Source organism: Colias croceus, chromosome 2 (genome assembly GCF_905220415.1).
Source record: "Colias croceus chromosome 2, ilColCroc2.1".
Taxonomy (NCBI): domain Eukaryota; kingdom Metazoa; phylum Arthropoda; class Insecta; order Lepidoptera; family Pieridae; genus Colias; species Colias croceus.
In genome coordinates, this window is record NC_059538.1 from 4214057 (window position 1) to 4228477 (window position 14421).

At 31.2% G+C, this 14421-nt stretch overlaps 3 protein-coding genes across 4 annotated transcripts; 2 read left to right on the forward strand and 1 right to left on the reverse strand.

Annotated features, from left to right (window-relative positions):
- Nucleotides 1-2381: 2381 nt before the first annotated feature.
- Nucleotides 2382-4401, forward strand: LOC123702839 (protein-serine O-palmitoleoyltransferase porcupine). The gene has a single exon (XM_045650659.1). The coding sequence runs from the start codon at nt 2699-2701 to the stop codon at nt 4025-4027; it is 1329 nt and encodes a 442-aa protein (XP_045506615.1). The 5' UTR covers nt 2382-2698; the 3' UTR covers nt 4028-4401.
- Nucleotides 4402-5804: 1403 nt separating this feature from the next.
- On the forward strand, nt 5805-8484 carry LOC123703187 (torsin-like protein). Its single transcript, XM_045651112.1, has 6 exons — nt 5805-6250; nt 6335-6609; nt 6681-6832; nt 6925-7070; nt 7461-7608; nt 7973-8484. Exons 1-6 carry the CDS (start codon nt 6049-6051, stop codon nt 8100-8102), a joined length of 1053 nt encoding a protein of 350 aa, XP_045507068.1. The 5' UTR covers nt 5805-6048; the 3' UTR covers nt 8103-8484.
- Nucleotides 8485-8512: 28 nt separating this feature from the next.
- Nucleotides 8513-12577, reverse strand: LOC123703196 (autophagy protein 5). Of its 2 annotated transcripts, none has more exons than XM_045651123.1 (5): nt 12300-12577; nt 12004-12209; nt 9174-9298; nt 8893-9093; nt 8513-8696 (listed from the first exon to the last, which is right to left on the reverse strand). In XM_045651123.1, the coding sequence occupies exons 1-5, from the start codon at nt 12453-12455 to the stop codon at nt 8590-8592; spliced, it is 795 nt and encodes a 264-aa protein (XP_045507079.1). In that variant the 5' UTR covers nt 12456-12577; the 3' UTR covers nt 8513-8589. The 2 variants fall into 2 exon arrangements, with proteins under 2 accessions (XP_045507079.1, XP_045507088.1); XM_045651132.1 differs by having other exon boundaries at nt 12004-12225; nt 12300-12440.
- Nucleotides 12578-14421: the final 1844 nt, after the last annotated feature.

A 14421-nucleotide genomic window follows, 5' to 3' on the forward strand; every position in this document is an offset into this window, starting at 1 on the left:
AATTGATAAATATTTATGTTTTAAACCTATTTGAAGGTTTTATCAAGCACTTTTTTGTAATTTTATGTTGTAACTGTAACATTTACCCACTTTATGGGGTTGTGGAATACAAAATAATGAAATAATTTTTAAAAAATGTCACAATAATATCACGTTTGGCATTTTGTTTACCACCGTAGTGTTGTAACACATCTAGCGTATATTAGCGATTTATGACAAAAAATCTATTTCATATTAACGTTGATTTATTTATTTTGTTTCTTTATCAGATTTATATGTAGTTGTTGTTGCAAATAATAGATGTAAATTTTTTACCGCAGGAAAATAAAAAATACCACGTGATTGTTTTATTTGACTTATGTGTTTTAGTTTTAGTTTGTTGTTTATTAATTTCTCTTTTAGATTATTAATAAATTCATTTTGTTTTAGATTTCCAGAGCTAAATAAAAAATGGGTATAAAACATGAGACATGAGTAGATTGGACGCTGCCACAATTTGCTATAATATTGTGTTCACTGCATTTCGAGCCTGCGTGTTATCAAGATGGATACTCTAGAGTCTAGAAGAATTGTGCAATCTTACGCTTACGTTTTTTTTTGTTCCTGTAGATAATAAATACATTTGATTAAAGAAAGTGAATTTTTATTTTGAAATTTTTTACACCTAAGTTACTTTAAATGTGTAACTATGTGAAAATTAAACGGTTGATTAGATGACAGTTCTAATAGATGAGAAACTATCTGTGGAAACTACTATTGAAATACATATACATACATAGTTCCCATTCCTGTTGGATTTACGGGATCAAAAGTAATTTTTCCAAATTTCATTGTAATCGGTTTAGTAGTATTCGCGTGAAAGAGTAACAAACATCCATCCTCACAAACTTTCGCTTTATTAGTAGGATGTTAGGAAAATGTTTTCATTAAGACTGTCCTTTTATTAACTTGTTAAAATTAAAATTCTGCATGATTCCTTCATGCTGACTGTGCCTTTCTCCTCACTCCTTTAACTTTATCATCATTTCCATCTTTATTTTAAATTAGTTACATTTCAAGTTTTAAAATTTCTTTTATAATATACTAGCTTTCCACCCACGTTTTTAAAGAAAATCCTGCACAGTTCCCGTTCACGTGGGATTTCCGGGATAAAACCTATCCTATGTGTGTATGTACAAAATTTCATTGTAATCGGTTCGGCAGTGAAAGAGTAACATCCATTCTCACATAATTTCGCATTTATTATATACGTAGGATTAAACAAAGAATGTATTCAACTGAAATTAATTATTAGTTTTGTTTTTTTTTTTTTTATTATTTCACGAAACCGTAAATGCAAAATACATTCACGATTTTATCGATTGAAGCACATCCCATCACTATCACCTTCTATCTATCTAAATACGTACCTATAGTAAAAATGGTGCCATGACTATGTTGAAACGTAGCTTGTTGTCTATAGCTGTCTCATTCTTTCATAGGACGTTTTCTTTAGATAGAGAGAAACAAATATATTAAGTAAATTGTATACGCTCGATACAAGTACTCTATAGGTTTATTGCTCTGAGGTGGCAAGCTTATGTCACAGAATACATAATAGTAGCTAAACGCTTAAAGGCCCTACTCACGGTTCAACACAACCCACAATCTGCTGACACAATTTGTTGAAGTCGCGATTGAGCGTTCTCTACTCACGATTCATCCAACCCTCAATCTGCTGATACAATTTCATTCCGCGATTGCTTGCCACAACGTGTGCACGTCACGTTGATGCCTGGCCTGATGCTAAACCTCAACGTAATAATACGCATTATTAATGGATATACTAATTTATGAAATATAAGATAATTATCTTTGTAAAGCTTGTATTTTTTCCAATTTTATTGATAGATTTCAAGGGCTATAAAGTATAAACGGCTATAAAATATAAACATCTTCCTCAAATATGTAAAAATGTCTTTCCCGCGTTTATCTCAAAACCGCCATTTTGCGATTACTGCGCAGCGCGATTGAGCCGAGATTGGAGCAATCACAATACTCACGTTTCAACACGCACACAATCTGCTGAGACAATTTGTCGGGTTGCTTCCGCGCCGATCCAATACACAACATGTTGGGTTACGCCCCCAACGTGCCCTCAACTATACTATTCACGACACAATCTGTCAGCTCACTGCAGATTGTGTCAACAGATTGTTACTGAAATTGAATCGTGAGTAGGCTACTTTATATTTGCGGAATAGTTTCGAATTCAAAATTTGATTTTTTTTTTATAAATTTCGAAATTTAAAACCGGCTAGAGCCGGCATAGGTACTTGCTCTGTGGCTTTACATTTTGACAATAAACCTAGGTTTATTCTCTGGTTTATTCAAGGTATTGCTCTGAGTTTTGACAGGTATCGAAAAGACAATTATTATTTAATGTCAAAATTTTCACAAAAACATTAATTGATGAGGCGGTAAGCGGTTAAATATTTGATCAGGAAATTATATCAAAGAACGATTTTTAAAAGATGTAAAGTTTCAACAAACGATAGTCGAAGTTATAAAAACCATATATGAACAATAATTATTATTGTTACTCAGATTCTCAGGCAATAAAGTACAATACAAAATGAAGAAACAGGAATATAACTCAGACCACTAAAACAGTACCTACCTACCTATAATAAAATAATTGAGTTAAAAAAGTAAAACAATGGAAGAAGAAGAAGAATATATAGAGAATTCCTGGAGTTACTTAACCTTTTGCATTGAACCTACACTTTATGAAGGATTAAGATTTGCGAAAGATCTGCTTCTTGCAAATCTTTGTTTACGGTTTTCCATTCAGTTTATATCCGTACCACAAAATGTTCGACATAGCATAAGTTTAGTAATAGGAAGTCTGTTACTGTATTATAATATTGGATCAGCAATTTCGTGGGTTTATGGACTGACTGCAGGTGCCTATTTATTAATCTTAATGTTAACAAATGTAACAAAGAAAAAAATAGGAGGTGCTATTACCTGTGTAAGTGTCATATCTTTTTTATTATTATGTGAATTATACTTAATAAATCCAAAAATATGGCAACAAATAAGAGGGATACAAATGATTGCATCTATGAAAATTATTTCAATAGCAATAGAACTAGATCGAAGTTTGTTTAAGAAAATGGTTAATCCATTTGAATTTGCTGGCTATATTCTCTGTCCTGCAAATTGTATGTTGGGGCCTTGGATTTCATATAAATCTTATGAGAAAGATTTATGTGTTAAATTTTTATCTCGAAGATGGATAAAGATAATTCTATATAATCTATTTTTGGCAATGATATTTTTAATTTTGTCTAATTGTATTGTCCCTTGGTTTATTGAAGACAACAGTATGAAATGGTTAATTGCATATAGAGATGCCCAAGCCTTCAGAATGTCTCATTATTTTGTATCAAGTATGTCTGTGGTGTCAATGGTAAGTGCTGGCTTTGGCTTGACAAATGATTGCCACTCGGAAATAGATATAACTAAACCTTATTTTATTGAACTGCCAAGATCATTGGTGCAAGTGGTTATTTTTTGGAATATACCAATGCACCAGTGGTTAAAAAATTATGTGTTCAAAACTTGTCAACCATATGGACAATTTTTTGCAATCTTTACAACATATGCAATATCTTCTCTGCTTCATGGTTGTAATTTTCAACTATCAGCAGTTCTTTTGAGCATTGGAACATTTTCTTATGTAGAATATAATTTTAGATATAAGGTCGCATCTGCTTTAGAAGTTTGTTGTTTGGCTAATCCATGTGTTAAACAATGTGATCATAAATATAAGAAAAACAGTTTTATGGCAATGTTTATAAACTTTTTATTTTCTCTCATAACAATAATGCATCTTGCTTACTTAGGAGTTATGTTTGAAGCATCATTCTCAGTGCAGGAGACTGGTTACTCTTTTTCACATACAATTAGTAAATGGGAAAATCTCGACTTCTTTAATCATGGTGTTGCTGCTAGTATGTATGTTATTTATTTAATGATGTAGCTGTATTAAACTTGTATTTTGTAAGAATCTCGATTGGGGTTGTTAAAATTGTGATTAATTGTATTTGTGATAGTAAAATGTATTATTTTATATTTCTATTAGTATTTAATATTTGCACAAAATGTAGTGGTAATTTATGTTAATAAAAATATATACTTAAGCAATAATTAATATTTCACCATATAGAATCACAATCAGTATTCAGCCACAGTATCAACTTCTGAAAATTCTTAGACAATACAATTTTCTCTTGAAATGTCTTTGCATTCTTATAAATTGTGCTGAATTTATTGACGTACAATCTGATAATCATTTGTTGTATTATTCATATACTTAATGTATTTAAGTACTAATAAAACTTCCAGTTCATTAAATGAAGTTGTTTTTTTTATGATTCCCAAATAATTTTTCCATCAGTGAGCTGAAACTCTTTTGTAACCAAGTTGTCATATGATTGGACAATTATAAAGTTACGCTTTTCATTGCTAGTAGATACTTGGATGCGGTAATTTATTCTTTCATCAGTAGGGTTTGAGCAACAAGGTTCAAGTTTATCAATGGTATCTTTAGTGCTGCTAAAGTAATCTGGTCTTGTATAAAAAACAACAGTTTTGAAATCTCTACAGGCTTTTTGAATTGTTTTGATTAAATTTTTTATATAAATATCCATTTTGGTAACTTTGAATTCTTGCTCAGACCAGTAGAATGCTGGGAGGGTGTTAAAAACAATTAATGATGTATTTGGATGTTTTACAAGAATTGTACCCAGATTGAACACTGTAATATAAAATTGAGTAGCATCATATAAATAAATGAATTGCACATTTTTCAGTGTTAATTCAAGTAGATAATCGATTTCATTAAGGCTTTGGTTTTCTTTCCGATTGACTAAATGTTTCAATATCTTATCTTTTAGTATTTTGATGAAGGTAGCGTTATTAAAATTTCCATCTGTAATAAATATGATCACACCCGATTCTATACCGCCAATTTCTTGTGGTAATAATATTTCACTAATTAATTCATATAATAAGAAGTTAGGATTACTATTACTAAATATTTCAACAACCTCTCCATGTTTTAATCCACATTTGAACAAAGATGTATAAAAGTTTTCAAAGCTGGCCTTTTTCGTTAATCTTGATAATAATTGAACTCCAGTCTCTAGTTTAAATTTCAATGCCATAATTCTGAATCTGAAAATTCACACATTTTCAGTTTAACAGCTTACAGTTACAACAACCACACAACAACTTTTCAACTTCCTGTTCTTGATGACTTCCTGTTCCTGTTCTGTACTCTTTGATTTTCTGTCTATAAATCGCCTTATTCACGGTCCATTTGGCTGTACGTCCCGCAAAACTCATACACGATGCACGACGGAAAACAACAGTGAATAGTATTGACGTTTAATATTGACGTACGTCAATACTATTCACTGTCGTTTTGCGTCGTGCATCGTGTATGACCTTGGTGGGACGTACAGCGGGGATGGACCGTGAATAAGGCGCTTAAACCAAAGATGACGTTATATTTTGATGTGTGCATAAAACAAAAAACCGACAACATTCGGATGGCCTGCCAATATTAGCGCCAACTAGGCCAATAAAGCCAACATACCGCCAGGTAGCTCTCTACACGTTGGCCCAACACCACCCCAACGCCTTGGCCCCATGTGTACAGCCGCCATGACTAGGCCATGACAGTTTCATAATCTCGGTAGAGAGTATAGTCTAGTGTTCTTGTAATCTGTGGTCAAAGTCAAATCTACATGTCAAATAATTGTCAACTTGTTGAAACTCCGTATTCCCAGATAAAGTTTAAATTTGAAACTATGTTTGAAACTCATGAGACTCCGGAGTTTTTTTCTGAATAAGTGTACATACCCAAATTAAATTTTATTATTTATGGTCATTTTTAAATGTAAAATTTGCTCAAATCCGTAATACAAAATTAAGTATAAAATCCATAAAAAAACAGTGGTTATATTTCTCAATTCTTTACTAGTTATAAATTTTATTATGTTGTTTAAGTTGTATCATATTCTTCTGTTATTGTTTATCTTTAACAATGTCAATTATATATCTACTGAACCTTTATCTTTGATGTTAGGGGGTTCAGTTCTTATGGGCAGCTGGTTGGGTTGGGATATTATAAAAACAAATACTATCTGTCGTTACACAGAGTGTTGTAATGATCAATATGTAACATATGATTTAAACAGTGAGTGTTGTTTTGTTACACATAAAAATACTATGAAATTTATTTTTGTATTACATCTTTAACAAACAACTCTTTTTATTTTAGAGTTAAAACAGTTGTTTTCACAAAAAATGTTTGGTCAACCCCTAGTCAATGAATTAATTAGTATCCTAAGTGCCCATAAAGAAGGTTTATCAAATGAAGGCAACAGAAATAAAAAAGCTTTGGTCATAAGTTTACATGGTTGGTCTGGCGTCGGTAAAAACTATGCTACAAGCATGATAGCCGAATCTCTCTACAAGAAAGGAATACATAGCAAATTTGTGAAGGTTTTTATGGGTAAAAAAGATTTTGATTGTACTGACATACAAAATACTCAGGTAGGAATGTTAATATAAAATTAATTCATGTTAAAAATTGTTAACTTGCTTAATTCACCATTTTATTACAGATGAAACTAATACAAGAAGTAAAAGATATTGTGAGGAATTGTCCGACTTCCCTCATTGTTTTTGATGAAATACATGAAATGTGTCCATCAGTATTGGATGCAATAAAGCCTATGTTAGACCATCACCAAACAGTTGATGGTATTGATTTTAGGTATTGTACATTAATTTATATGTTCCATTCAATAAAAAAACAAAACCTGGACCACAAAAATAAAATAACAAGAAGACATTATTTTTTCACAGGGATAGTGTGTTTATTTTTATTTCCAACATTGGTGGAAAAGAAATAGCAAGCAATTTATTAGAATTATACAGTCAAGGTGTCAATAGAAATGAAGTTGATTTCCATCATTTTGAACCAATTATAAGGAGAACAGCTTACAGTACAGGTATTTGAAACTGCTATTGTTATTTATAATATCATGATTCATGATTATTGCATTGCACAATTTACATTCATATTGTTTCAGATGTGAGTATAATTTTCATATGCTTATGTAGTTATGTATCTATTTTAAATTGATCAAAGAGTGATAAAATATATTTCTATTACCTAATTTATCTTTTTATAAATCTCAATAATTTTTTTATATTTTTAAAGCACTAAAATGGATTCTGCAGCTGTTTGTGTTTCTCAAAACAAAACACAAATTTAGCTATTGCGTATTTATAAACCGCAAATGCCAAGAATTTCCATCTACTCATACTATTTATGTTATTTATTTTGAAATGATTTATAATAGCTAATTTCATTATATTGTAATCTTAAAACATTTCAGGGGGTTTCGAAAAGTCTGCTACAATTGCCCAGCATTTGATTGATCATTATATTCCGTTTCTGCCTTTGGAACAAAATCATGTTGAAAAATGTGCTTTAGCTGAGTTTCAAGCTCATGGCATTTACCATCCAACTGAGGAGATGATGGCGTAAGTACTTTTAGTTGACAATCAATATGACTTACCTTTTAAAGAAATAGCACATCTTAACAATGGCAATTAAATAGCAATAAATAGCATTTGATAAAATAATACATTAACTCAGTTTATGAAGGTTACTTCTAACATTATGATAAAGTGAATAAGGATTTTTTAACTGTTCATAAAATATTTGGGACATTAAAAATGTAAAAGATGTAAATGCTGAATTTTCTGTTATATTTTTATGTAATGTTGTGACTGAAATTATGTCTAAAAACTTTTCTGTTCAATTTTTTAATAAAAACAAATTTAGCATCATCATTTCTTTTAAAAATAATTATAAGAATTTAATCTAAGTTTTTTTTTTTTGCAGTGATGCTCTATCAGTCATCACATACGGCCCTACAGAAGATCAGCCTATATTTGCAAATAATGGGTGCAAGAGATTTACAAAACAAATACCATATATCATACAAAAAAATAAAGCTAAGAGTGAATTATAATTATAAGGCGTTTTAGAATATGACAAATGTGATCTAATAAGAAAAAAATTAAGCTTCAAAAGCTTATAATTTAGTCATGCCATTATTCCAACTGTCATGTACCTGTTGATTTTTAGTTTAATGATTTTTTTACGAATTTTTATAACTCACAATTTTCTCTCTATGCATTATTTATTTAGTGCAATGCAAAGCATGTCTATAATTATGTGGTAATGAAGTTAACCCTCATAATGTATATATTCATCAAAATCTCATTGAAAATATTATTTTGTATGAAATATATGTACCTACATCTTATCACATTATATTGTTTTGTTATGTTTCTGCTGAGATCAATGTATCAGTATTGTTGTTTTTAATTTTTTGTTGTAACATATTGCAACAGTTTTGGAATAAATGAAAAATGCACATACAAGAAAACATTTTATAGCTCATGATTTTAAACATATAATTTACTTTTTAAATAATCACAGTCATTTTAATGTTATTAACATAGACACACATGGAGAAAGTTGTCAGGGTAGCTCATATGTTCAGACAACCATTGGAGTGGTGTGTCAATTGGAATGTTTATACCATGTGTTCTTAATTTTACTGAAATGTGAAAAAAAAGTAATTAATGTCTAATAAATATATGGTTACTAAAAATATTTTTTTTCCTTTATGAATTATGAATAATAATAAATCACAGACAGACTTAAAAATAATAGATCAGAAAAACTAACAAAACCAGTAGGATATGACTTCACTCTATTCTCATTTAATGTAAAAGATAATAAATTATGATTACCATCAGGTTTATCAGGGTACAATTCAGAAATAAGTTGTTGTACTATCTTCCTGCTTCCATCAATATTCTTTGGACTGATTAGACGTTGATTGCATGTTCCGTCTTCTGAGTAAATCCTTATTGGTATATGTTTAAAGCCTTCATTGTCACCATGAGATTCCATAAGCCTTCTATTAATCGCCCAAAATTGATCAAATTTATCTGTTTAAATAAGAATTAGGTTTATTTAAATAAATTCACTATTTTACTATGTTTATTTGGATACTAATATAAATAAATACCATTTTGTAATCCCAACCATAATTGGTTGTGGTCTTTTTTCTGCATAGCAGACATAACTTGTCCCCGGTGTTTTAGAACATCTGCTTCTTTTACGGTTGACATATAGTGAGCTTCAACTATGTCCCTAAAGGAAATTTCATTAATTTTATGACAAATACAAAAATGAAATGAATAGTTTCAACTATCCACAAAAACAAAATGTATTGCTAGATTTCCACCCGTGGCTTCGCCCGCGTTTGCAAAGGAAAACCCGTATAGTTCCCATTCCCATGGGAAAACTCTGTGCCTCCAGTGAATAAGGGAATAACTCAAAAACAGCACTTTTCAGGAGAGACAAAAAACTATATATCAACACTAAATCTTTATAACTTCAAATTTTTAAGCTTGTATGGGTAAGATATGATGTTAGACTTTAGTTTTACATATAAACAGATATTGTAACAACCCCATAAATATACTTTTTTCGTGTTTTTTTGTAGTTGTGGCCTTATGAACGAGTACTTCATGGAATAACTCAATGTATTCACATAATTTTTTTTTTGCTCTTTGCAATATAACGACTTATGCCCTAATGCACTATGTTCATAATCACATAACACGACTTATATTATTGCCAGCTTTGGTTTTATAGAAATGATGCGACTTATTATGCTTGAAATTTGTGTACTTTATGACTCAATTGAGGCCTTTTAGTGGAACAACCATGCACATAGCTTGAAAAACGAATAAAATCAACGGATTTTTTATCGTTATTAGATATAATAAAAACAAAATAACATTTAGGTGTTTATATGCATTTAACCCTAGAAGTCCAATCTACGTAAATTTGACGTACACCGCGGCGAAATATCTTTGTCTTTTCTATATTTACCATCGAATCGCTTCGAAATCCAGAACCAACTCATTAGCCGTCGAGACCTAGCAGTACATAGTTGGCTCATCCCGGTAAATTCCCCTATTTTGTAGTAAAGAGGATGTTGTACGTCATTTTGACGTATAATTGGGCTTTTCGTATTTTTTACGATTGTTTCAAATTTTTTATTTTGTGATTTATTTGAATATTTTTATTCCAAGTCACGTTTTACATGATATAGTATTATATACTATATATTGAGTATAAAATAGGATCCAGAAAACTTTAATACTAGGACGTAAAACATTCAATTTTAGTAAATGACGATTATTGTCCTCCGCTGGATATTTGGACTCCAAGCAAGAGAATTGGGTGGCTGAAGATGTTGTCCGGAGAAAAACCGAATATGTATGTCATGGTGGTTATACATTGAGGATACAAGCACTATAAAGAGATAAGAGAAGCTCGAAAACCATATATTCCTGTATGTTCAGTTACCTTACAGGGAAAGTTATAGGTGGTCAGTGGCGATATTTTACGGCATGATATTATGGAATTTCAACAATTTCTATATCATATAATATCAAAATAATATAGATAAATAAAGAAAATACAATGAGCCGCAAAGATTTTATGAAAAAATTAAGCACAGATTTGAAGGTGCCTTGGATCAATACGAGTGCAAGTGGCACGCACTTTGAAGTATCTTGACAAATACAAGACTAGAATTTTGACAATATCCCAATTTTTTCAAAATATGTGGTACCAGAGTATCCATATTATGTTAACGATAATGCAGGGCCAAAAAAGTATCGATATTGCGGATTTTTTTTCCTATAAAAAAGGCAAATCACCAAATTACAATGGCTAAAACGCAATATTCATAATAATTGTCAAGACCGGTTATAAATTTTTTTTCTATACGACTATAATTATATTATTATTGTAGTTAGATTAAATTAAAAAAAAAGATTAAAGACTAGTTATATTTTATAAAACTTACCCAAATATAAGAAGAAAATGTAAGTTTAACATTTTTGTTGGCTTTTTTTAGATGATTCAATTATCGTTCTGTATTTATATAAACAAAGAGTATAATATTAGCACTTAATGTGTTAATTAAAACTGTATTTTTAATATCTATTGCAAAAAATAGTTAATTTCCATAGAAATATTATTAGTATCCCAAGTTAACTGATAAATAAAAAAAGATTGAAAAATATTATTAAGCAAAAAGGAATAGTGTCCGTTGTTTCCGTGCAGTATTCAAATAGACCAATAGCAACACGGCCTTAATGCGAAACTGTCTCATGTCGTCACTTGAACCAATGACACTAAGAGTTGTTCCTTTATGCTCATGTTAGAAAAATGACACATCTGCGTTTATACTAAAATAGTGTTAGCACGGATGGAACAAAATGAATTAAGTCTTTATTCAAAAAGTATAACTACACATATGTCTTTGTGTTCGTGGGTTATTTTGACTCGAGACGAATAGTTCCTTTGCGATTGCCTAAAATGATGGATAAGGTAACTTATACCGTTTATCACACCCTACTTATACCGTTTGGGTCATTCGAAAAACTGGGTTAGGATGCAGCTAGAGATATGACCTTTTGATATGTTGTGTATTTTAACGAGCTGAATCCAATGGTGCAATAAAAACCAAAGGGAATAACTCGTCTTACTCCCTTATTCACTGGAGGCACAGAACTATCCTATGTGTTAATCCAAGTTACCCTCTATATGTGTGCTAAATTTCATTATAATCGGTTCAGTAGTTTTTATGTGAAAGAGTAACAAACATTCATACATCCATACTTACAAACTTTCGCCTTTATAATATATATGTATTATTTTCAATACCTATACAACAATTTCCTCAGAGTATGCTCCAAATTGCTGTTTTTTTAAATATACATGTATAGTAAACATATTATATTGTAGTTTTAAATAAAAATTAATATGCCACTTACTTATTAGGACAGTGAAGTAAAACGTTTTCAGGAAATTTGCTAAAATGTACTGTTAAATTCCAAGGCATTTGTGGATCATTTCCACAAAAGAGATCATATAGAAAACCAATTGGATAATGCCATTTTAAAGGCTGCCCATTATAATCCAGCCACATTTCATTATCTGCGTTTTCTTGAGATATGTAGCGTAGAAAATGCCTTTTCATCTGAAATATGAATGAACTTTTACTAAATAAATATCGAATGTGATTATTTGATGTAAATTTTCGAAAACATGAAATTTGCTTGATTATTACCTTATCAGTAACAAGTGGGAAGTAACTAAGTCGAGGAACCATCACATAAAACGGGTCTGGTTGCTGAATTCCCATTATCTCCTCTTGGTCGAGCTGAAAGCATACTGGCAGTTTTCCGTCCCAGATTTCACGTAAAACTTCTCTGTCATTTGCCATACTTTATCACACTTCTCAGATTACTGCATCGAACAATTCGATACTGAATAATACGGAAATATATTATAATTTATTCCTATGAAATCATTCTATCTAAATAATCAATAACAATGAGATTGACTTTGACATAATATGACAATATATGACGACTCGCGACAGTAGACGACATGTCTGTGTTCAAAGCAAGAAATGGCAAGTTCAAAGCAATTCAAAGACATGGGTGATGGGTGTTCAAAAATCGTTGAAATAAGTGTGACTCTCGGATGATTTTCTTCTGACTGATACTGGCTCGGATACTGGATACATTTCAACTCTTGATCGTATTTGACAAAATCCATAAAAAAATTAGTAGGTAAGTAGGTAGCTAATGGCGCCTAGTTTTTTTTTTTTTTTTTTTAAATATTTAATGGCCTGGCTACGAGACCTTTAAGCCAAACTGCGCCATGTTTTTTGACTGCACCACCATGACTGCACCAATCTAAGAGCAATAAACCTATAGAGTACTTGTGTCGAGCGTATACAATTTACATATATTTGTTTCTCTCTATCTAAAGAAAACGTCGTATGAAAGAATGAGACAGCTATAGACAACAAGCTACGTTTCAACATAGTCATGGCACCATTTTTACTATAGGTACGTATTTAGATAGATAGAAGGTGATAGTGATGGGATGTGCTTCAATCGATAAAATCGTGAATGTATTTTGCATTTACGGATTCATGAAATAATAAATAAAAAAAACAAAACTTATAATTAATTTCAGTTGAATACATTATTTGTATATAATAAATGCGAAATTATGCGAGAATGGATGTTATTCTTTCACTGCGGAACCGATTACAATGAAATTTTGTACATACACACATAGGTTAGGTTTTATCCCGGAAATCCCACGTGAACGGGAACTGTGCAGGATTTTCTTTAAAAATGCGGGCGGAAAGCTAGTATATTATAAAATAAATTTTAAAACTTGAAATGTAATTTAAAATAAAGAAGGAAATGATGATAAAGTTAAAGGAGTGAGGAGAAAGGCACAGTCAGCATGAAGGAATCATGCAGCATTTTAACAAGTTAATAAAAGGACAGTCTTAATGAAAACATTTTCCTAACATCCTACTAATAAAGCGAAAGTTTGTGAGGATGAATGTTTGTTACTCTTTCACGCGAATACTACTAAACCGATTACAATGAAATTTGGAAAAATTACTTTTGATCCCGTAAATCCAACAGGAATGGGAACTATGCGGGTTTTTCTTTGAAAACGCATGTATATTAAGTATGTATTTCAATAGTAGTTTCTCATCTAAGAGAACTGTCATTTAATCAACCGTTTAATTTTCACATAGTTACACATTTAAAGTAACTTATGTGTAAAAAATTTCAAAATAAAAATTCACTCTCTTTAATCAAATGTATTTATTATCTAACTACAGGAACAAAAAAAACGTAAGCGTTATGCCTCCTCCACACTACTCGCGAAGTTGAACGAGGTTAGACGAATAGAATAATGTAGAGAGTCACTTCGGCTTACTTCGTCCAACTTTACCTCGCCTCGGCCGACTTCCGTTTGTTGTCGGTTTTTGCGCCCGAGTCAAAGGGCACGAAGTTACCTGAAGTTCGTTCTGAATATGAACGTATGCGCTCCTCGCGAAGTTGAACGAGTGTGTAGTGTAGCACCGCGGACTTCAGTCAACTTCGGCCGAGTACTTCGCCGAGGAACTTCGCGAGTAGTGTGGAGGAGGCATAAGATTGCACAATTCTTCTAGAGTATCCATCTTGATAACACGCAGGCTCGAAATGCAGTGAACACAATATAGCAAATTGTGGCGGCGTCCAATCAACTCATGTCTCATGTTTTATACCCATTTTTTATTTAGCTCTGGAAATCTAAAACAAAATGAATTTATTAATAATCTGAAAGAGAAATTAATAAACAACAAACGAAAACTAAAACACATAAGGCAA

What these genes read in the sequence shown, in the direction of transcription:
- LOC123703187 (XM_045651112.1), top strand. Translation starts at nt 6,049, where the DNA reads ATGTTGTTTAAGTTGTATCATATTCTTCTGTTATTGTTTATCTTTAAC. An exon ending in GTTGATGGTATTGATTTTAG is followed by an intron (nt 6,833 to 6,924) that starts GTATTGTACATT and finishes ATTTTTTCACAG; the next exon opens with GGATAGTGTGTTTATTTTTA. An exon ending in GAGAACAGCTTACAGTACAG is followed by an intron (nt 7,071 to 7,460) that starts GTATTTGAAACT and finishes AAAACATTTCAG; the next exon opens with GGGGTTTCGAAAAGTCTGCT.
- LOC123702839 (XM_045650659.1), top strand. Translation starts at nt 2,699, where the DNA reads ATGGAAGAAGAAGAAGAATATATAGAGAATTCCTGGAGTTACTTAACC.
- LOC123703196 (XM_045651123.1), bottom strand. Translation starts at nt 12,455, where the DNA reads ATGGCAAATGACAGAGAAGTTTTACGTGAAATCTGGGACGGAAAACTG. An exon ending in TCCCACTTGTTACTGATAAG is followed by an intron (nt 12,210 to 12,299) that starts GTAATAATCAAG and finishes TTCATATTTCAG; the next exon opens with ATGAAAAGGCATTTTCTACG. An exon ending in ATGGTTGGGATTACAAAATG is followed by an intron (nt 9,094 to 9,173) that starts GTATTTATTTAT and finishes TTATTTAAACAG; the next exon opens with ATAAATTTGATCAATTTTGG.